Consider the following 24,437-nt stretch of genomic DNA (forward strand, 5'->3'; position numbering starts at 1 on the left):
AATTCTGGCATCCCAACGGAGAAGGCCTGTTCAAGTTCGAGCTATTCCACTTCTCCTTCAGCTATGTGCTAATGTGCCTTGGAAGGCGAAAGAAGGCTGGCACGAGCACTGTCCCCAGCACCTATATGGGATACACAGATGGAGCTTGGCCCTGCTTTAGCCCAGGTCAGCCATGGCCACTGCATCAACCGGAGAATGAACCGGCAGACAGAAGATCTGTCTCAGTTGCCTTTGAAATTTAAAAAAAAAAAAAAGACTTTAAAGGGTATACTAACTGATGGGTGACTAACAAAAGCGGAATTGTGGGCTAATCTTATCAGGAAGCTGAATTTAATCAGTGTTTTCTGACTCTAACTTTTCCAGCTTTGTGCAGAGTTTGCCATCCAAAGTAACCTGAGGCAGAGCTTCCTGCATTTTAGTGGTAACAGGACAAAAGTCTTGGTCCCATTTTTTTCTAAAAGCAATTCTCAGGGATCTGGGTCTGCCCTTTTCACGATGAATCTAGACACAAAAGCATCTAACAACAGATCATTAGACCGAATGATGGGCAGTTGTACTTTGTGTTATTTTCCAAAATGGAGTTCAGAAAATACCTTGAGGCACAGAGAGCCAGGCAGCCTGTACTGGCCTCGGGACTGGGACCATCCACACGGTAAGAGTGAAGGCCAGCCAGAGCCCTCACTGTGGCTGAGACTGAAATGGTATCAACACCTGTGCAAAAATGGTTCTATCCACTAGTTTAAAATGCAGATTTTGAGACCTACCCATCCTATTTCTAATTAGACTTGCACAAATACACATACACACACCAATGAATACCTACTTTAAAGCTCAACTAAGGTCAATTAGCTGAATGAAGGTCTTGAGTTAAGCTTAGCGAGGTCATTACATTTCTGGTAGTAATAAACACTGACCAGGCCCCGTGAGATAGTGTAGTGGGTAAAGTCCTCGCCTTGAACGTGCTGGGATCCCATATGGTTGCTGGTTCTAATCTCAGTGGTCCTGCTTCCCATCCAGCTCCCTGCTTGTGGCCTGGGAAAGCAGTTGAGGACGGCCCAAATCCTTGGGACCCTGCACCCGTGCCGGAGACCTGGAAGAGCTCCGGGCTTCAGATTGGCTCAGCACAAGCCATTGTGTTCACCTGGGGAGTGAACCATGAGATGGAAGATATTCCTCTGTATATCTGCCTTTCCAATAAAATAAACAAATCTTAAAAAAAAAAGAGAAAGAAATGGCACCTCTTTAAAAAAATATACTAAAATAAACACTGACCACTCATTAGTACTGTTAGTGTTGTTCAAAATATTTTCTGGGGATGGGATGGTGGCTCAAAAGGCTAATCCTGTCTGCCAGTGCCAGCATCCCATACAGATACCCGTTCTAGTCCTAGCTGCTCTATTTCCAATCCAGTTCCCTGGTTATGATCTGGGAAAGCAGTGGAGCATTGCTCAAGTCTTTGTGGGCCCCTGCACCCATGTGGGAGACCAAGAAGCTCCTGGCTCCTGGCTTTGGACCAGCTTAACCTCAGACATCTAACTGGGAAGTGAACCAGCAGACAGAAGATCTCTTTCTATTTCTCCTTTTCTCTATAAATCTGCTTTTCAAATAAAAACAAGCCTTTTTAAAAAAAAAAATTTATTGGAAAGGCAGATATACAGAGAGGAGGAAAGACAGAGGAAGATCTTCCATCCGATGGTTCATTCCCCATACAGCCACAACGGCTGGAGCTGAGCCAGTCTGAAGCCAACAGCCTCCTCCAGGTCTCCCAAGGTTTTGGGCTGTCCTTGACTGTTTTCCCAGGCCACAAGCAGGGAGCTGGATGGGAAGTGGGGCCACTGGGACTAGAACCAGCACCCTTATGGGATCCTGGAGTGTTCAAGGTGAGGACTTTCGCTTCTGCTAGGTTATCATGCCAGGCCCCAAAACAAATCTTTATATGTGTGTGTGTGTATGTATATATGTGTATATATATAATACATATGTGTGTATATATATAATGTTACCATATATATATGTATGTATGTATGTATGTATATATATATATATAAAAACCATTTAAGTGAGGCATAAGAAACTCCAAAGCACAAGTTAAGAGCATTAGTTTGGTTTTAGCTATATGAGAGAAATAAGTAAGTCACTTGCTATATAATCTGTCATGTTTGGTAAGAATATTCTACTGAAATTACGAAGGCAGGTACAGGGAAGAAAAACTAGTATTCATACCTCCTCTTCCAGGATATCACAAGCCAGGTGAATGCGAGACACGTCTACTTGATGGGGCTCTGATTTTAATTTCTTGGATCGTAAACTCCAAAGTTTTATACAGGAGTTGTCAAACCCAGCAGCAAGCAGCTTGCTATCGGGGGAAATTTCTGCAGTGTTCAACAGTTGCTCTGTGTTGTAGAAGGCATAGAAGCAGATGGTAGTGAGGGAAGGAGGCCCGTCCTTGACACGCTTAATGCTCTCCTGCAAGACCTCCAGGGCAGCCTCATTCTGCAGAATGGGACTGGGCATGTCGGGGGGCTCTAAGCCATTGCTCTCACTGCGGGAAGAGCTACCGCTGGCATAGAGCTGGTAGTCTGTTCTCTTCGCAGGCTGCACATCAAGATTAATATGTAAGGTGAGGATTTTGCACAGGGCAGTATTGTTGTCACTTTGGAGGTAGCGGATAAGGTAGTTGTAGCTGTCTTCTTGGAGACGGACCACGTACTTGTTATCTAGGAATGTTCGGAGCTTTAAGTTAGAGTGGATGTCCTGGATGGTCTGAGTGGTCTGTAGCTGCTCAATGACATCCTTCTGACTAGCATTCTGCAGAAACATTCCATGGAAGCGGCTGTAAAAACTTTCCACTGTGCTCTTCGGACTGTTCTGGACCAGGTTGAGATGGAGGTAGACAAAAAGAGGATACAGGAGAGGCATCACTTCATGGCTATGCTGTGAATCAGAATCTAGAATAAGAAAAAAAAAGGAAGGGCTTTATAATCAGCATAATTCTATACAGTGATGTGACCCCTTCTGGAGCTCCCAGTAACACAATACTTTGTCAGGACCTTATTGTTTTGAGACTAATAAATATATCCCCTTATCATGTAATGTAATGTGTACTGACTTTGTATCATAGAATTTAAACACTATTAACTTCATATCAAAGTATATAAATGACAAAATATCCTAGTAAGTAAGAAAAGAGAGAACATCCCAGGATTTTGCATCCTTCTCTCTGGAAAGGGTTTTAGTGCCTCCAGTTGTACACAGGAGAGTAGTCAGAAAAATAGGCAGCAGTGTGACTTTGTTCTTCATTTGGTACGTAGGTATGGACTAAAATAAAGGTGTATATGGGTGCAAAGTCAACAGGGGTGGATTTACGAGGGTTAGTTTTAGATGTCTCCTGGCTAGGCCATCCATGAAGCCCAGGCAATTCATAAGACATTATTGTGATGGCATTTTTAGAGAAGATTAACATTTACGACTGAGTAAAGCAGAAGACCCTCACAATAGGGGTGGGTCACATCTATTCAGCTGAAAGCCTTACCAGGAAAGGACTCGTCTCCCTGTCAAGCAGCAGCAATTACGCTGGGTGAGGGCCTCCGCATCTGGGCCGTGACAGGAGCATCCCTGAGACGTCAGCCTGCTGGCCTGACCCCGACAGCCTCCACGACAGAGTGAGCCAATTTCTTAAGACACATGAGCTCTTTCTCCGGACAATCCTGCCTGATACGAATGTTGGTGCTTCTTTACTCCAATTCTTTAGGAGATAGCCATATTCTCCTTGCTTCTTTACTCCTGAGCCCTGAAGAGTCTGCCTTGGTAATTTAACTATGAAATCAGGACCCTGCCTTCCATTTCTACAAAACTGTCAAGTTCCAGTCCTTTATTACATTTCTTAATTAGTGCAGTGGATTTTAATGGGCTACCTTGTCACTATGCTTAACAAACCATTCTATAAACTGCTTTCAGACTTGGTATGCTTCCTTCTGACTTATGCCTCTCCACTTACTAAATCCTCCCACTTCTCTTCTTCCAGTCTGATGAAACCTACTCTATTGTTCAGAGTACCAACTTAACCCTACTTCCTGCTCAGAAAAGGCTTTTCTAAGTCACTTTGTCCTTTCATTCCAAATGCAATTCTGTCATAAAATTCAGCAATTAATCTCATACTGATCTGTGAAAACACTTCCTACCATGTTCAAATTTTGTTTGACAACCACTTCACTGACAGCTCTTCACAGATGTGCGGGCAGAGAAACATGCTTCATTAAAAGCAGCCTGTAAGCGAATAACATATTAGCCCTCTCCAAATAATCTGTGATCTATGGGTTACAAAAATAAAACTCTAGAGAAAGTAATATACAACCTTTTTCTTATCAAATAAGATAAGAAATCATAACAGAAATGGCTGACAAGGTTATATTCTACGGAAATATAAAGTTCTGGGTAAAGAAAATCACAGACATAATAAAGAAGGTAACACAGAGTAGAGAAAAAAATAGTACCAACAAATGTAAGGAGTCAGCAACTACTAAGAACATCAGGAATCCCCACTGAGAGATTAAAGGAAAAGAGATGTGAACATAAACACCTATACCATGATAAACCACGTCAGTTACCAATTAACTGCACTAATGCTTTATTGCAAATGTTAAGTCACAATTCTATAATAATAAAAATATTTCAGTTACTCTGTATCCTGAATTGAAGTGCCAAAGTCCTGGCTGCTCTGCTTCCAATCCAGCTAAATGTGTCTGGGAAAGTGGCAGAAGATGACCCAAATATTTAGGCTCCTGCCACTCATGTGGGAAATGAATGGTGTTCCAGACTCCTGGCTTTGACCTGGCCTAGCCCTGGCTGTTGCGGCCATTTGGGGAGCGAAACAGCAGATGGATGACACTCTCTCTGCCACTCTACCTTTCAAATAAATAATAAATAAGCCTTTTTTCCCTCAGATTTTTATGTATCTTTCTTGGAAAGGCAGATCTACAGAGAGGGGAAAGATCCTCTGCCCACTGATTCTCTCCCCAATTGGCTGCAATGGCCAGAGCTGAAGCCAGGAGCCTCCTCTGGGTGTCCCACACGAGTGCAGGGTGCCAAGGCCTTATGCCATCCTCTACTACTTTCCCAGGCCACAAGCAGGGAGGCAGAAGGAAGTGTAATAGTAGGGAAATGAACTGGCACCCACATGGGATCCTGGCGTGTGCAAGGTGAGGACTTCAGGTACTAAGCCATTGCTTTGGGCCCTGAATAAATCTTTAAAAATACCAACAGACAGGACTGGTCCTGTGGCTCAACAGGCTAATCCTCCATTTGCATCCCATATGAATGCTGGTTCATGTCCTAACTGTTCCACTTGCCATCCAGCTCCTGCTGATGGTCTGGGAAAACAGCAGAGAATGGCTCAAGTCTTTGGGCCCCAGAACCTACGTGGGAGATCCAGAAAGAAGCTCCTGTTTCCTGATGGGTTCAGCTGCAGCTGTTGTTTGGGGAACGAACCAACAGATGACGATTTCTCTCTCAGGCCTGGCATGATAGCCTAGTGGTTAAAGTTCTTGTCTTGAACACACTATGATCTCATATGGGCGCTAGTTCTAATCCTGGCGGCCCCACTTCCCATCCAGCTCCCTGCCTGTGGCCTGGGAAAGCAGTCGAGGATGGCCCAAAGCCTTGGCACCCTGCACCTGTGTGGGAGATCCGGAAGAACCTCCTGGCTCCTGGCTTGGATCAGCTCAGCTCTGGCCTTGGTGGCCACTTGAGGAGTAAATCAACAGACAGAAGATCTTCCCCTCTCTCTCCTCCTCCTCTCTGTATATGCCTTTCCAATAAAAATAAATAAATCTTAAAAAAAGTTTTCCCTCTATCTGTAAATTTGCATGTGAAATAAAAATAAATACATCTTTAAGAAAAATATAAATAGAGTTTTTGTTGTGGAATACTGGGTTCAGCCATTGCCTTGGACACCAGCATCCCCCATGAGTGCCAGTTCTAGACCCCCCTGCTGCACTTCCAGTCCAGTTGTCTGCTAATGTACCGAGGAAAGCAGAAGATGGTCCAGGTCCTTGAGCCCCTGGCATCCTCATGGAAGAAGCTCCTTGCTCTGGCCTGGCTTCACCCTGGCCACTGAGGAATAATTCAACAGATGAACATTTCTGCTTCTCTTTTAGTTAAATAAGTAATTTTTAAAAAACAAATTAAAAATGCAAACAAAAATCTCTGTAATGCCACCTGGGTCTCTTGATAATGGGAATAAGCCATGTGTATAATGAGAAACATTTCACTGCCATCACTACAGAGTCTCTCCCTATTACAATTATACATCTGGTGTTCTTTTATATGTCTCTTTCCTCATTAAATGGTATGGTCCATGATGGGAGGGACCATATCAATACATCTGATAATGAGCATCTGTTAGCATAAACACAGGCTGAAGAGTTAGAGAGGCTCAGGAGGTGGGAAGCTATCTCCTGAACCAGCTTCTCCATCACTAGAATGGCAGGAGAGGTCTAGCAGAAAGAGAGGAATACACTTAGATTTTGAACACTGAGTAACTTTCTAAAAGCTCATTTCAAACTCTTAAGGAACTGCTTAAATACCAATGATTAAAAATAACTCATCATCTCTAAATTCTTCCTTACATATGAAAAACATTCTTAGGAAATATTTTTTTTTCCTTCAGTTGATCACTGTTTTGAGATATGTAATATTCACTGATCATTAAGACCTAGTGGAGTTTTTTTTTTTTTTTTTTCAGTAAAAACAGCAGGTTTTTTTTAACTGAACTTTCATTATCGATAGCATTTTAACTCCCCTCACTATAGATCATGGTAAATGTATACTCTTTCTTTTAAGAAGGCACAAAAGGAAAGGCTGATCAGTAAGTAGAATCCACATGATTTCCTGTACTGCAACTTCTAATTTTTGGGTCTGTTAATCCATTGGGACAATTGTCTCCTACTTTTCAAATCAGGAGCAAAGACCATTTTGAGATGTAGTATGTTATTAACATACATTTCAAGCGTGCTGCATCCAAGGATGAGTTCTTCACATGGCTGATTTAGCCTTCAATTACTTAACACAATCACAAGTCATAAGGTCATGGATCAAACAGCAGAACCCTTGCCCTGCTTAACTGAACCTTAGGATTTCATGTGAGGAATTCTAACAGACCCTAAAGGACAATGCTGAAGTACTTTCGAATCTTTACTACCAAATACCATGCCTGGAATGTCGCAGCTTCCTAGGGAAATTGGCATCATTCTTTTCCTTAGTAGAATAGGTTTCCTAGAGCTAAGTACTTACCAGTGAGAAAATTCCTCAGTCGTCCAAACTGTACTTCATATTGCTGGAGTTCTCCCTGGCAAGGGGCTCCGTTCACCATATTGGCAAAACCAGATTCTGATTGAACTAAAGAGCAGAACACATACAAGGATGGAAAGACAATTATTAATCCATAAATGTGGCAGGACAGGTGAAAGACAGTGCTGAGCATGCAGTAACAGTCTAACTGCCATTGCAGCACATTTTCAAAGTATTCTGGGGCCCCTGGTTAAATGTGACATGGATGACTGCTGTTTGTCTCTCTCTCCCTCCTGACACAAAATCAAATGAGAAATGAAACTGTGTAAGGCACAGCACCAGTAAGCTGAATGAGAGAGGAAGGGTCTGAAGTGTTGCTGGAAGCCTGTGGCCCACTTTCTGACACTTCATAACAACACATCGTGGTGAGGAACCTCTGTCAGCAATGGGGTACACACATAGAGGGTCCTCTTGCTCTGGAAATTTACTTCTTCCAGTTCAAATGATTTCAGTCTCTTCCATCATGTTGAAATTCTCCCCTTTTCACTAGACACCTAAGACTTCAAAGTTACATGTCCTGAATTGACCCCTGAATTTTATTTTCCATATTTCATATTTTTGTGTTTTGGCTCCGTTTTCTGTGAAGCTGCCTCAACTTTGAACTTGGATTTTTGTTTTTAAATCTTAACTTTATAAATATATCTAGTTGATAAATATTTTGTTTTCTGATTTTTCTTTTCTCTTTTCAAAAGAATCATTTTGTTGTTCTGATGTTATTTCTCAAGTTTTCTTCAGTTTCTTTCTATAATTTCTTCTAGGTGTAATGGTCTATGGCTGCCTCATGGTACCAGTGTCGATGGGAAAGATTGTTCCATCTTAAGTCTAACTACTACCTAAGGCAAAAGACTGAAGGAAATTGGTTCTGGGACCTGGCATATCCAGTTCAGCCTGGTAGATGAGTCACATGAGGGGCATACATTTAGATATTGTTAAAGGCACCCATGTCTCACATTAGAGAGCTTGGATTCAACACCCAGCTCTGGTTTCTGGCTCCAGCTTCCTGTTTATGGTTACCCTGGAAGGCAAAAGTGACGGCTCACATACTCAGGTCTCTGCCACCCATGTAGGAGATGTGGACTGAGTTATCCACTCCCAGCTTTGACCCTAAGCAACCCTGGCTGATGGCAGACTCTTGCGGAGTGAACTTTGGGGGTTCATTCATTTTCTTTTCTCTCTCAAAAACAAACATACAAAGAAGACTATGGAGACTGTGAGGGAAGGTTCCTGACTGGGCTCTTGTGAATGTCTCTGAGGAGAAAAAGGACCCAGTCTGAGCACAGAAGGAGAACCAGGACTGCTGGCTAACACCACTGCCACACAGGGGCTACAGCAGTTCACACCCCAAAGAACACAGTGACGTTCTTCCAGAATTCCCAGTACCGTATACAGAATAAAAAATCCTATCATAACAAACTAAATTCACAAAATAAGTCACAATTATTTAACATTCAGCTAGTCAAGACAAATTATGAAGATATTCCAAAAAGTTTGTGGAAAAATGAAATTAAAAGATGAGTTTATTTTGGTGCCATGAAACTTGAAACTCATACAAACTCTTCCTCACAGACTTTATCACAAAACCAAGCAAATTTTAAAAGCCCCAGGCAAATGTCTGTGATATCAATATTTCCAACGCCTGATCCCATTTATCCAATGAATGTGACTGTGTGTGTGAGGCTCCCAGCCTGAGGAGGGAACTGCAAGAAGGGAAGAGACTCTGTTTCTAAGGAGCTCACAGGACAGGGGTATACAGAAACAAAGAGTAGGACATCCCTTAAATACAGATAATGTGATCTGCGTGTTCCAAAGAAGGAATCACGAGCTCGGCCGGGGGGCCCCCAAGGCCTCACCCAGGAGGTAATGAGTGTGGACCAGGAGGACGGGCAAGGACTTCGAGGCCAGCACTGTCCACCTGATGTTGCTCACTGCACTGGACTATCCAGCGCTATCTTGAGAAGTAATTCTACTGGGTACAGAAGTCTGTTCTGCTGCAGTGGGCCTGTTAAACAGGAAGAGCTCTCCTCCCCCTCCCTGTACCTGAGAAACTGGCCGCCATCTCCTCGGTAGTCTGAGACAGCCGCAGTCCTTGCTTGAGGGGACCGTCTGAGTCCATGTACTGCCGGCGTTTGAGGTAGCAGGACACTGCCATCTGAATCTGCTCGGTGCGCACTCGTTTCATGACCTTGTGGGAGGGAACCACAAGATGCAGAGGATAAGGGGTCTATCACAGATGGGAAAGTCAGCAGAGAAGATGAGCCATGTGGCTAGGTAACAACAAACCCAGTGTTCGCTTCCATTTGATTTATGTTCCCAATGACAATAGTCACCTTCAATTATAACAAACAGGCAGAGCATGAGTAATAAACCCCACAGATCACCCCAGACTCCATTTAATACCATGGTTTCAATTAGCCCCATGGAACTTTCATTAGGGATGCTAACAAAGAATAAACAGGGCCAGTATGAATATCAGAGCCTTTTATCTCTCTTGTCTAACTGTGAGAGATGTGTTGATTAGCAGTGAACCAGCCAACAAAGCAAGCAGGAGCTGGTACAAAATCAAAGACCGGAGAAGCTCAGAAACTGGGTAAGTAGATGTTGACAGAAGGAGAAGTTAAGAATGAGGAAGGAGGATGTAATATTATTTTTTCTTGTTAGGAAAAGGCTACCAGCTCTAAGAATCTGAGCTATATGTTTTCATTTTTAATAAGTTATTTACCTCTTTTACAATTTATTTGAACTACAGGAACAGAAAAGCATCAAAACAGTAAAAAGATACGCATATGTGCTATAATATGTCTCAAAATTCTTGGAAGTGGTAGGAAATGATAAATCCATTTTTAATAATTCCAGCTAATCTGATACCATTAAAAAATAAGAAAAAAGGAATAATTTCTCTTAATCACCAAATTCTAATTTTATTATCAAGAAGACAAAAACCCCTAGTACTATGGCCTCAAACACTACACTTTGCCAAAAACAAACAAAAAACCCAAAAACCAAAACAAAACAAAAACACTGCCACAGATGATCAATGACAACTGAATTTTTTTCCCTTTTTCTTGGAGTTCAGAAAGCTGCATTTATTTCTTTTAATATTTTTAATATTCATTTGAACACACAAATGATTGATTTTAAATTTTAATTTTTGACAATGTTTACATAGTTGATAAGGGTGGGAAGGATCAAGGGTTAGGGAAAAACAGTGTGATCACTGTTTCCAAATTTATGAATATTTTAGATTTGCTCTGTCATATAAAATGCACTTTCACCTCTGGGATCAAAGCATGGCATCCACAACATGCAGCCACTCTCTCCAAAGCAACATCTCCAGGCCAGGGTTCCCAGCTGTCTGGGGTTAGATGTGGATGTTTTAAGTTATCAGTTTAGCTACATACAGTGACTTCCCCTATGAGAGTGCTTTCACCTCTTAAAAAAAAAAAAAAGTTTCCTCTCTTTAAAAGATTATTTGGTTTTGTTTATATTTATTTGAAAAGCAGAGAGAGAAGAGAAATCAATCTCCCATTTGCGAGCTCATTCACCAACAGTGGGGCTGGACCCGGCTGAAGCCAGAAGCCTGAAACTCCATGGAGGTCTTCCCGGAGTGGCAGGGAACCAAAGCTGAGCCATCGCCTGCTGCCCAGAGTGCACCTTGGCAGGAGGCTGTATCAGAACAGGTGGGAGTCAATCCAGGCACTCCAACACGAAATGTAGATGTCTCCAGCAGTGGTTTATCTGATTACAGCACAATACCAGCCCTCTAAACATTTTTAAGAGATTATTTGCATCTAATTGTTAGTCATCTATAATTATATTTAGTGAAAAATATATGGTGAATAATCAAGCATTTTACTCAGTTACTGTAGCTAACACACTGTCCCTGGATCATTTGTAAACAACCCTTTGCTTCTAAATTGACCCGTGGTAGACATTCTGAAATCTCATTTGATTTTCTTAAAAGTCACAAACAGAAGAAATGCTGAAGGCAGCACCTATCCCCCCCAAACACACACACAGGAAAGTACATATATTTGCATCTTTATAAATGAATGGAAAATGTTAAGACATCATATTTCTGTTCAACTAGGTACAGAGAAAGATTACATTATTTGCAATTAATTTCAGGATTACCAACAGTACAAAATATTTGTTAAAAGGAGGGGTACTGTGACTGACATGGTTGTAAATTCAGTGATATAAAGAAGTACACTAATATATTTCTCAATACTGAACTATCTTCCCACTGTAGAATTTGCCTTAGTTGAGTAGAAATGTTTGCACTGTATTTTTCTGCTCAAGATTCTTTGTATTTTTAATACAAGGAGTCTAATCCTTTGAGTAGAACCATTGCCAATGAAGACACAATTGCTTCTTTGTGGCCACTAAGCAGCATTACTGCATCAGTTGGATTGCATTAAACACTCTAACCTGACTACACATCTGATTCCCCTGTGGGTGCATGTACCTATACAAATAACTGCAGCACTTAATATCCAGCATGTACAAACAATTCCAGAAACACAGCAAAACAAGCAAACCAGTTAAGAAATGGCCAAAGGAAATGAGCAGACATTTTTCAAAGGAACAACTCCAAATGGCTAACAAACAAATGAAAAAATGATCAAACTTCCTAGCAATAAAGGAAATTCAAATAAAACCCACACTGAAGTTCCATTTAACTCGTTATGGGGTGCGAGCGAGATCACACCAGACATGTCTAAGGTTTATTAAGGAGTCTTTATTAACCAACTTAGTGATAACAGAGTACACTAGAAATAGCAAATCACAAGTTCATATGGCAATCCAACCAATCATAATCCAACCAAACATGATCCAAAGGGGAACAAATGGTCATTACCCTTATGTCCATTTGTTAAGCTGAAGTCCTATGTCCCAGCTTCCCCAACAATATGTTATCCTAAGAGACATACAACGAATAACTTGAACACACTTACAAAGCTGCAGACATTCATCTTTCCCTGGCTTCTCTGCCCACATTCCACTACTGCCAGGCCTCACCTCTCCTGGAACTCCTGACAGCACACACAAACCAGAAATAACATTGCTACATCCATTGTCCCATCTAAGCAGTACACAGGCACCGTGCTTGTGGGATTACCAATCCTGGGTCAGCCAAGAGGTGCCAGAGCAACCGAAGCACCTGATCAGAGAGCGAGCCCCTGCTTCAGGGCCTTATAAGGGGCTTGTGAGGGGAGTGTTTACACAACAATGCAATACCGTCCCCTCTCAGATGATAGGTGAGTCACAGGTGGGCAGGAGCGAATACGTAAGTGGTGGTTTTGGGGGAAACGGATGAGGATGAAGTTCATTGCTGTTAGGTCGTACCGTCAGAACAGAAGGTAGGGGACACAGCCCACTGTCAATAGGTGCTGGCTATCACTGGCTGCACCCTATAACAAACTCCAGTAAGGATGGCCATACATAGAAAACTACCAACACCTGCCAGGGTTGATGTGGGGGAAAAAAGGTACCTTACTCCACAGCTGTAGAAGGACATTGTGATTCTAGAAGGACAGTGAGCATAGGATTATAATTCACAGCATAATATTTGTATGAGAATAACTGATTGGATACCATTTGTATAACCAATTGGATATCATGTGAATGAGAATACTTGGTGGGATATACAAAACAAAACAGTTCCAAACAAGGGTGTGGAAACAACTGATGGGTCCCACAGATAAGCTCAATACCTCCTCCCTTATCCTATGTGACCCTTAGTCTATGAAAGTCTGATGCCACTAGCTCACCAAGACGGTAGTCCACCCGTGTCCACACTTGCTCCGTGCACCAAGTCCACTGCTGCAGGACAGTGGACATACAGCTAGAGGACTGTTAGTTATTTAAAACAATTAAAGTTTTAGTTATTACGATGGTACGCACAGCTAATTCCCGCAGCCTGGTTCTTTACCGTGAGCCAAAAACACCAGACGCAATGAGGTATCTTAGGAGGTTTTATTCCAGTGGGGCAGGAATGGGATGGGGGTGGTGGTACAGTAGTGAGGAAAAAAGGGAAGGGGGAAGGCCAGAAGGAGCAGAGCTGTTCCTGGGGCCTTTATGTCATTCAGGTGAGCCAGCAAGGTGTGTGTGTGTGTGTGGGGGGAGGGAGGCGGGGATTGGGAGGGATTGAGGGCAGGCCCCAGGGGATTGGTGCCTGAGCCTGTCATAGGTGATTGCCTAAGAATAATTGGTAAATGGGGCTGGGAGATTGGGGGTGGGATTCTCAGGTGAAATGCCTGATTGGTGTACAGCTGGACTGGTGGGAATTTAGTGAGCTGGGAGGAAGAGGAAATGGTGCTGGGTCCAGAGTGGGATATTCCTTACATTGTCGACTGGTGCAGCCACTATGGAAGTCAGTATGAAGAATACTCAGGCAACTGAAAATTCACTACCTTATGACCCAGCAATCCCACTCCTGGGAATGTATCCAAATGAACTGATACATGCACATCAGAAAGCAACCTGCACCCCTATATTCACTGCAGGACAATAACTGAAAAACACGGAAACAACCTAGATGCCCAGTGGAGAATGACTGGATTAAGAAACTGTGGCATATCTACTTTATGGAATACCACTCAGCAATGAAAAGAATGAAATATTATCATTTGCAGCCAGATGGTCCCAACTGGAGACCATTATGCTCAGTGAAATGAGCCAATCCCGAAATGACAAATATTACATGTTCATTCTAACATAGGACAACCCCCACCAAAAATAGAAAACAAAAAATAAATGTAACACACACATACACATATGGGCCCAGCATGGTAGCCTAGTGGCTAAAGTCCTTGCCTTGAACGCTCCAGGATCCCATACGGGCACCAGTTCTAATCCTGGCGGCCCCACTTCTCATCCAGCTCCCTGCTTGTGGCCAGGGAAAGCAGTTGAGGACGACCCAAAGCCTTGGGACCCTGCACCTGTGTGGGAGACCTGGAGGAAGTTCCTGGTTCCTGGCTCTGGATCGGTGCAGCACTGACCGTTGCAGTCACTTGGGGAATGAATCATTGGATGGAAGATCTTCTTCTCTGTCTCTCCTCCTCTCTGTGTATCAATAAAAAATAAATAAATCTTTAACAACAACAACAACAACAAACCACTCACATATACCACCACAAATAAAGGAGGTAATGGAGACCACAGTACCAGGAATCAAAGAAAATCGACACAATGCATCTTTACTATAGAATAAAAGTAGACTCTCAATGAAACGTCTTAATATACATAGACAACAAAGACTTTATGCCATTGTCTATACCAACACTATCATGACCCACATAAAGAGCAGAAAGTTGAAATCATTTTAGTTTTGATGATGTTTACAAAGTTGATTAGGGTGGGAAGGATTGAGGATTAGGGAAAATTGGGTGAGACCCTTGTTTCCAAACATTTTTTTTTCTTTTTCCTGTTTCCAGGGGAGAGAGGGAGTTAAGGGGAGAGTCACACCCAGCCTCCTAACCATCTCAGTAACCATGAATGGGCAAGGACCACCTGATGTTATCATAGTACCCCGACGTGGAGCATACTGAGGATTCTGTTCAAGCAGTCCATTGGCTGACTTAGTTCACCTTAGGGACTCCATTCACCCAGGTGTTTGCTGTCACCACTTGGCTACGGTAGCTGACCAGTTTGTTCTGCCCTCCTTCCTCTGCTATGGTACCAGGTGTCCTCTGCAGGCTCCAATGGACTGCCACACCCTCCTGCGCATCTGGGCATGCGGTGCACTCCTCCGTGTAAGTCTCCTACTGATTTCTTCAATCCCACATGGGTCATGTGGTAGAAATGTTTTCTTCAAGATTTTTCAATTTTTTCATCATTTTAGCAACACATTGGTCATTCATGTTGCTGTAAATTTATTATTTTTCTTCCTGCTGTATTTTGTCTTAGGGTTTTTCTTTTTTTAATCTAAGGGGATGTATAGTAAAAGTGTAACAGAGACCATCATATCTGGATGTGAAGACACAGCACAGCATGTACCTCTACATCCAAATCAGAGATGGACTCCCAATGAAACTACTAAATATATCCTGACAATAGGACACTAGAATCTCTGCCCTATCTGTATCTACAATGTCAGGATACACTTATATAGCGGAATGAGGGACTTCTGACTGTTCATGAAGGACTACACATTCTAATAATAAAGGGGAAATCAGTGGGGGGAGGAAATCCCAGAGCCTATGGGACTTTATCATAAAATAATTTCAAAAAAAAAGAGAGTACAAGAAAAACAAAACAAAACCAAATAACTGCAGCCCTGGAGATCCTGACCTACTGATATTTTTGAGAGCAAGATAGAGCATTCAAACAGCCTCCCTCCTCCTCCATCGCACCCCTGCCCCAACTGCTTGCTAAAGCTTTTACTCTTACTTCACATATTCCTTGTCTCCAGACTCTCAAAGCAGCTTTATTTGAACTGAGACTAAAACCCTTGAAAATTTCTTCCAGTATCTTTCTGCCCAGAGTGTCCATGACATCTGAGTTAGAAGGGAGTTAAACAGTGAAATAAGCCACTCCCAAAGGAAACATATCACATATTCTCTTTGATAAAAGGCAATGTTCATGCAAAATACAAGATCAACAGACCTACAGGAAAACATGTATATACATATATTCATCTAGAGGAACTGTATAATGGAGAGGAGCATACTGAGAAATGAACACACATTGCAGTACACATCTCTACTCCTAAATAAAAGATGGACTCCCAAAGAAACTGTTTAGTGCATCTTGACAATAGGATGCAGACTCAGCCATTCTCCATACCTACAATGTCATGATACACTTAAATAGCAGAATGATGGATTTCTGACTTGCTGAATGGCTATACTACCGTAATAATATGGGGAAAACACTTGGGAGGGGAGAGGAAATGGGGAGGGTGAAAATCTTTGAGCCTAAGGAACTGTATCATAAAAAATAAGAGTTAAGAGATTTTTTCACTTGGTAGGCAAAATCCTTGCATGTGAGAGACACATGACCATTAGGAAGAAAAGACCCAAAGATAACCCAACGTGCTCAAAGGGGGGACAACATATACACGTGCCTAAGGACACACACACACACACACACACACACACACACACACAGAGAGACAGACAGACAAAAGGAAGAAAATCTGGCCAGGGGCCCAGTGTGGTAACCTACTGGCTAAATCCTAGCTTGCATTAGGTTTTACTCTGCTATATAAGTGTATTATGACATTCATGTGGGTGCCAGTTCATGTCCTAGCTGCTCCACTTTCCATCTAATTCCCTGCTGTGAAAGCAGTAGAGAACGGCCCAAAGCCTTGGGACCCCACACCCAGATGGTAGATCTGGAAGAAGCTCCTGGTTTCAAATCAGCTCAGTTCTAGCTGTTGTGGCCACTTGGGCAGTGAACCAGCAGACAGAAGATCTCTCTCTCTTTCTTTCTGTAGATCTGCTTTTTCAATAAAACAAACACACCCAAAACAAAACAAAGAAACCTAACCATACTCAGGATTGCTACAGCCTGATTTGCAAATACTGATTCTAATGAATGTGCCCAATTTTTTTGCCCTAAATGGCAGTTTCTCTGAATCCAAACCACCATTTATGCAATGGATTTCCTTATCTTTGCCTAAGGATGGGACAGGAGTTGCCTGTAGGAACAAACATCCAAGCACAGGGATTCTGCAGTAACTTCTAGAACCACACCAACCTGGCTGGATTTTAGACCCAGGCACATATATTTCAAGTGAGAATCCACCAATCAAGAGCTCCTTAGAGAAATCATCCCCCTTACCCTCTCTACCACAACATCTTCAGGTGATTTTTCAGAGTACTAATATCCACAAATGGACAGAAGAAACAAACAAACAAACAAAAAAACTGGAACTAGAGTTAAATCTCTTTGGGACAATAAACGTGAGATTAACACTGTGACCTTGGGCCTAGAGTGATAGCTCAATGCCTAAATCCTCCCCTGGCATGCGCCAGAATACCACATAGGTGCTGGTTTGTGTTCCAATTGCTCCCCTTCCCGTCCAGCTCCCTGCTTGGCCTGGGAAAGCAGTGGAGAATGGCCTAAAGCCTCGGGACCCTGCACCTGCATAGGAGACCTGGAAGAAATTCCTGGCTCCTGGCTTTGGATCAGCTCAGCTCTGATCACTGCAGCCACTTAGAGTGAACCAGTGGATGGAAGATTTTTTTCTATCTCTCCTTCTCTCTATAAATGTGCCTTTCCAGTAAGAATAAATCTTAAATTAAAAAAAAAAAACACATCGGGCCCGGCGGCGTGGCCTAGCTGCTAAAGTTCTCGCCTTGAACACACCGGGATCCCATATGGGTGCCGGTTCTAATCCCGGCAGCTCCACTTCCCATCCAGCTCCCTGCTTCTGGCCTGGGAAAGCAGTCGAGAACGGCCCAATGCTTTGGGACCCTACACCCGCGTGCGAGACCCGGAAGAGGTTCCTGGTTCCTGGCATTGGATCAGCGCGCACCGGCCCGTTGCGGCTCACTTGGGGAGTGAATCATCAGACGGAAGATCTTCCTCTCTGTCTCTCCTCCTCTCTGTATATCTGACTTTGTAATAAACTGAATAAATCTTAAAAAAAAAAAAAAAAAAAAACACATCACACTCCCATCAGCTCCCCAACCTAGCCTTCAGAGAGCTGGCTGTTTCTTTTTATCCTTAAAAGTAGATAAAAATTATTTTGCACTTTTATGAGATATCATGGAAAACACCTACTAGGTATTCTCTTTCCAACTTGCAATAGTATAAATGGTTAGGGCAGGGAAGAGGGAAAATTCCCAGAGCCTATGGAATTATATCATAAAATAAGTAAATAAATTACACAAAAAAATAGTATAAATGGTTGTAGATCACAATGAAAACTATATTCAACTAGCTTTCTGAAAATAGAAACCACAGCTGAAAAATAAATGAGCCATATTCAGTTTCACTTCATGTAATTTTAAAATTATGAAAGCCTTTCTCATTTAGTTTGATAGAAATACACTTGACCAGAAGTTCTGCTCTTTCCCATGATGTCCCAAGAAACAAAATGGCACACTGATGAACACAATCCATGGCAGGGCTCAGGATGCAATGCAGAACCAGGGTTTCTGGTGGCAGGGACTGTGTGGAAACCATGAAACTGGAGAAAGTGCTTTCCCCCAACAGCTGGGTGAGCTCGCTATGCTCTGACCTCTGGAGATGATAGCAGAGACCTGTAATTCCAAGGGAGGTCCCTCATCAGCACCATCCCTCCTGGGCTGTCAGCTGCACTGGACAGTGCAGAACACATTCCCTCTCATGAACTGTGCTCTCCCTCTGGGAGTCTGTCTTCTGGCTCTCCTCACTCCACTCTGTCTGCTCCTCAGACTTCAACTTCTCTACAACTGTCACACCTTGATGGCCTCTGGGCAGAATACTGTCCTGAAGCTCAACACATTAACAAGATTCTGTCACTGAGACTTCAGTGTGCTCACAACAGAACTTAGCTTCCCTCAGAATGTCTCCTAATTTTCCCAGTGAGGTAAATGCCACTTTCCATTGTTAAAGCAAAAAAAACTCAGCCATCATATTTTCTCTCTTACTTCTAAGGGCCCATCAACTCTTACTTGGAATGACACTTTTCCCTTATGTGTTCGAGTGGCTAGCTAGTTCACTGGAACCATCCCTGCTTCCTATTTTCATGGCTGCTCCTGAACTTCTCCACTGGGTTATTCTGATATGCTTCCAGTCTAATCAATCTTCAGAATGCAGCCAGAGCAAATGACAAATGCGGTGTTCCTCTCAGACCTAACACCATCACCACCTTGCCATTACTGTTCTCAGTCTCCTCAAGCAGATGGAGACTTGTCTATGGACAGGGCTTCTCTTACCTTTAAAAGTCACATATTCATAAAGTGAGTGCTCTCTAGCTTCTGCTTGAAATTCCCAATAGTTTACTGTAGGCTCATGGTCTTTTTGGATGTCTATGAACCCAAAAGCCAACAAATACTCGATTCCTACTGAAATGTTTGCATGCCACGTAAAAACTGCTTTTATTAAAAAACTGCTCTTACATAGAATCTGGAAAACGTTAGAAAAAGGCATAATCTACAGACTGCACAGCTACATTATTATTGTGCTTGACCACAGAAAATGTTCGCATTACCTCTACTTGCTAACATCACTGCAGATAGAAACCACCTCCCATGCTTACTCTCAGGGGAATGATGGAGAATGCTTCCCATTCTTAGCACTCCTAAAGCTAAATTCAAACGCAGCCACTGGGGACAGCCTTTGGCCCAGCAGCTCAGATGCTGCCAGGACACCCTATCCTGAAGGACTGGCTGCTCTGCCCCTGCTTCAGCTGCCTGCGGATACTCACTGTGGGGAGGCAGGGGATGACGGCACAAGTGTCTGGGTACCTGCCCATCGCTTGGCGACTCTGACTGAGGTCTGGTCTTTAGCTTCAGCCTGACTCAGCCTCGGCTGTTAAGGACACCTGGGGAATGAACCAGTGGATGGAAGATCTCTCTCCCTCTCACTTAGCCTTTTAACTAAAAATAAAATAAACTTTTAAAATTTTAGTGCAGAAAATAAGGTTTCAGAGATGCTTTAATGACAGCAAAATGTGTTTGTATAAGTGTGCATGTGTCAGAGTGTTATGATCTATGTGCCACTCTGCTGTGTTACTGTTCAAGGGACCTTCAGGCAATGTGGAAAGTGTTCTAAGCCTGCTTCAAACACATAAGATTATTGAGCAATTACCATATGGACAGTGCAAATGAGGAACTGAATTGTTCAAACTTAAGCAGCCACATGTGGCCAAGTGGCCAACAGTTACTATCACTGGACAACAGTTTTATAGAATGATATTACTTTGTGAAACTAAAGCATCAGCATCTTAGCTTAAAAATTTAATTTTATAAGGGCCAGCACTGAGACACAGTGGAAAAAGCCATTGTCTGTGGCACTGGCATCCCCCATGGGCACAGGTCCAAGTCCTGACTGCTCCAGTTCCAATCTTGCTCCCTGCTTATGTGCCTGGGAAAACAGTGCAAGAAGACCCAAATGCTTGGTTGGGCCCTGAACCCATGCGAGAGCTGGAAGAAGCCCCTGGCTTCAGAAGGGTCCAGCTCTGGTTATTATGGCCATTTTGGAGAGCAAACCAGCAGTTAAGGAAGATCTCTCTCTTTCTCTCCTACTCTTGCAACTCTGCCTTTCTTTTATTTTAAAGATTTGTTTATTTTTATTGGAAAGGCAGAACAGATTTAAAGAGAGCAGGAGAGACAGAGGCAAAGATCTGCCGCCTACGTGGGAGACCTGGAAGAAGGTCCTGGCTTCGGATCAGCTCAGCTTTGGGCCGTCCTCTACTGCTTTCCCAGGCAGTAAGTAGAGAGCTAGATGGCAAGTAGAGCAGCCAGGACATGAACTGGCATCCACATGGGACCCAAGCATATGCAAGGTGATGATTTAGCCATCGAGCCACCATGCCAGCAGAAACTCTGCCTTTTAAGTAAGTAAATGTTTTAGAGAAATTTTCTAAATTTACTAAGTGCTGCAAAACACTTCCAGTTACTATTACAAAACCTCCAAAAGTAAGTCTTTTTTAAAAAAAAAACACAAACTGCCTTTTATCACTGCCAACAGGGTAAAGCCAGTAAGATACAAACACAGGGGGCTGACACTGTGGTGCAGCTAGTTGGTCCTTTGCCTGCAGAGATGGTTCATATCTCTCTTGCTCCACTTCTTATCCAGGTCCCTGACTTCGAGCTTGGGAAGGCAGAGAAGGATGGCCCAGGTGCTTGGGCCTGGCACTCACATGGGAGACCTAGAGAAATCTCCTGGCTCAGCTCCGGCTGTTATGACCATTTGTGGAGTAAACCTGCAGATCAAAGATCTCTGCCTCACCTTCTCTCACTGTCAACTTAAATTTTTTGAAATTTATGACTGATGACAGTCAAATGTCTAGTTACAACATTTAACTTATTTTCATATTACAAATACATATAAGGTGATATTTAGGTACATCAAACAATTCTGTGCCATTCTCCACACATATCTTAAACACCAGGGACTATGGATTAATTAACTACGAATCATCAAATCACATTTTCCTCCTCATCCACCAAGTCGGTTACAACAGAGCCTCTCTCCCTCCACACAAGATGCTCTGGCTGGAGTCTCAACCCTAAAGAGCAACACCCACACAGGTGGGTAGAACTTTTTCATTCATCACTTGCTATATTGATTCCCTCCCTTATTCTGCAATGCTGCTGCTAACAGCATCTAACACTGCAGTTTGTGAGGTAACAGCCTGGGAATAACCACCTTATCTGTTTTGTGTAACTGTTTTTGTAAGATGGATTGACCAAATATCCCAAATTGTTATCAGCCAAAGTAGTATTGATTCTATCTGTCCTTCCTAAGCAGCACCTTGTTGCTCCAAAATACAGCAACTTAGTGTGTTCTATAGTGGGGGAGTCTCAATGCAGGCAGCCTCAAGGGAGACTTCTGGGGAAAGGTTGCCTTACAGTCAGGCATGTGCAGTCCACACTGCCTGGAATCGTCCACCGGCTTCTTCTGGCCTTCTGAATGTGCTCCCTAAGCTGTCATTTGCCTTTTGGAGTCACAGCCTGCTGGAACAGAGGGGCCTCCCCTGCTTTCAACAGACTACCACACTACCACAGGCACTATCTTCCCCAAGAGCTAATCTGATGCCAACCGGCCTCAGCTAGAAAACTTCCTACAGGGGCTGGCATTGCAGCAGAGCAGTAAATCAGCCCACCTGTGACACCAGCATACCATGTGGGCACTGGTTTGTGAACTGACAGCTCTACTTCGATCTAGCTCTCTGCTGATGGCCTCAGAAAAACAGTGGAAGATGGCTAAAGCTTTTGGGCCCCTGCCATCCTGTGGGAGAGGCCAGAAAGAAGCTCCTGGCCTTGGCCTGACCCCTGGCCACTGAGGCCATGTGGGGAATGGACCAGAATATGGAAGATCAATGTCTCTATGTAACTCTGACATTCAAATAAAATAAATAAATCTTAGAACAACAACAACAAAAACACTTTCTACTACCTCTACTTGTGTGCAGGATAAAATAGCATCCCTACCATTCATGTCAAGGTTATATTAGTTCTATTTTCTTAAAATGAAGGGAAATAATCCTGTTATTATTTTATTTAACTTATTTAAAAAAATATTTATTTTTATTGGAAAGTCCGATTTTACAGAGAAGGAGAGACAGAGAGACAGATCTTCGTCCACTGGTTCACTACTCCTCAAGAGGCTGCCAGGGCCAGAGCTGAGCTGATCCAAAGCCAGGAGCCAGGAATTTCTTACAGGTTGCCCATGCAGGTGCAGGGTCCCAAGGCTTTAGATTGTCCTCCACTGCTCTCCCAGGCCACAAGCAGGGAGCTGGCTGGAAAGTGGAACTGCTAGGACACGAACTGGCACCCTTATGGGATCCCAATGCATGCAAGGCAAGGACTTTAGCCACTGGCTATTGCGTGGGCCCCATATCAAGGTTATTATGATCTGTCTTTATTCAGCTAACTGCACCAATCCTAAGTTCTCCCCACTTAGCCCATCCTCTCATCCCTGCAGCTTTGGACAAGGCCCAGCCATTTGGTGAAGGCACCCAAACACCGGCTCTCCAACCTGCACTGGCGAAACCTCCTCTGGCTTCCCAGCCATCTTTTCCTTCCCCAGCTTCCTTAATCACAGGGGAAAGCTCACTCACCAAACCAAGGAACAAATCTCTACCATGGTGTATGCCACTCTGGTCTGTTTCCTGTCACCACACACCCAACACTTAACGTCAACGGAGGGTAAGATCCTGCTCTACAGCTTCACACGGATGAGCCCCTTGAATTCCCAACGACCCTGGGACGGGGAAGTCTTCCAATGGGAAAGCAGTCAGAAAAGCCACCCACAGCCACACAGCACCAAGGTGGAGACGCACGCCATCTGGTCCCAGGCTCTGCGTTCTGCCCCCTTACAGTACCTAGATGCTTCCGGGATTCTATAGTCCCCATGTGACTTCATGGAAAATACTCATCAGATGCTTGTTGGATGAAATGACAGGAACAATGACCACCTGAGGAGGTGACCTCGCATGCCACGGTGGCTGGGAGTGTGACTTCTGGCGCTGTCCACTGGAGAATGCTGGCTCCCAAGATGATCCCTAAGGTTCCCTTTCCAGCTCAAGCACAACGGGCAAAACAAAACCCCCTGCCTTTCCCCATGGGTGGGAACACAATCTACACAAAACAAAAGTTATTCAGCAGTTCATTAAGTAGGGCCTTCACCTAGTTTCACACACATAAAACTCACACTTAGGGGCAGAAAAAAATGAAACTATCCCCAAATGTACTAATCTAAAGAATTACTGATGACAAGGCAAGTCCACCTTGCGGTATTCTAGCTTTAACATTCCAGGTGTACAGAACACCTGTGCCGCCTAAGCAGGAGACAAACTCCGCCCTCACTGCTCTCTCAACACAGCACCCAACCGCTGGAGCGCGGGAGTTACCATTCCAACTGCAAGGTCAGAGTTGCAGGCACAGGACTTACCTTTTGGTCCCAGAACCCTAGAGCTGGCGGACCCGCAGGGCTAACAGTAAGGACTTTCACAGGTGCGAGATCTGCCTACAGCGTTCCTGGTATTCCACTTGCACTGCGTCTAAAATGACACTCTGGTCTCGAAGCATCTCCGGACTGTCCGGACTCACGCCTAGCCTCCCCAATGCGTTCTCAAAGAGCTGGAGAGCTCTTCGAGGTGGCAAACCACTCAGCTTCCCTGACGCGCACCCAACCCTACCTCGCTGTCAGGGGGTGCGGAGTCCCCAAAGGCCGGCTAGCAGGCGGACATCCCCCCGACCAGCAGCCGGACTCCCTCCAGCTCGTGCGCGTTTCTCGCGGAGGTCGCCTCCACACCCTCCCACGCACGGGTCACCACGTGCGAAGTTTTCCTCCGGAGTTGGCCCCAAAAGGCGTTGCCTCCCCCCCCCCTTCAGCGAGAAAAAGACCCGGCGCTTTCCCCACGCCCGGCTGTCGCGCGCCTCGTGGGCGCCACCCTCCACCTCCCCCGCTTCCTACTCCACCTCGCT

General features: G+C 43.9%; 1 protein-coding gene across 3 annotated transcripts in view; it reads right to left on the bottom strand.

Annotated features, from left to right (window-relative positions):
- Positions 1 to 24,437, bottom strand: part of TAF5L (TATA-box binding protein associated factor 5 like) — a 28,628-nt gene that overhangs the window by 3,688 nt on the left and 503 nt on the right. For 2 of the 3 annotated variants that reach the window (XM_058669328.1, XM_058669329.1), the window contains exons 2-4: positions 9,385 to 9,529; positions 7,291 to 7,395; positions 2,224 to 2,948 (exon numbers count right to left, since the gene is read on the bottom strand). In XM_058669328.1, the coding sequence (XP_058525311.1) occupies positions 2,224 to 2,948; positions 7,291 to 7,395; positions 9,385 to 9,526 (972 nt within the window). In that variant the 5' untranslated portion in view covers positions 9,527 to 9,529. Of the gene's footprint in view, positions 1 to 2,223; positions 2,949 to 7,290; positions 7,396 to 9,384; positions 9,530 to 23,901; positions 24,021 to 24,437 lie in introns of those variants that run through there. The other variant, XM_058669331.1, reaches the window with a different exon arrangement.

This window comes from Ochotona princeps, chromosome 10 (assembly GCF_030435755.1).
Source record: "Ochotona princeps isolate mOchPri1 chromosome 10, mOchPri1.hap1, whole genome shotgun sequence".
NCBI classification, from domain to species: Eukaryota; Metazoa; Chordata; class Mammalia; order Lagomorpha; family Ochotonidae; genus Ochotona; species Ochotona princeps.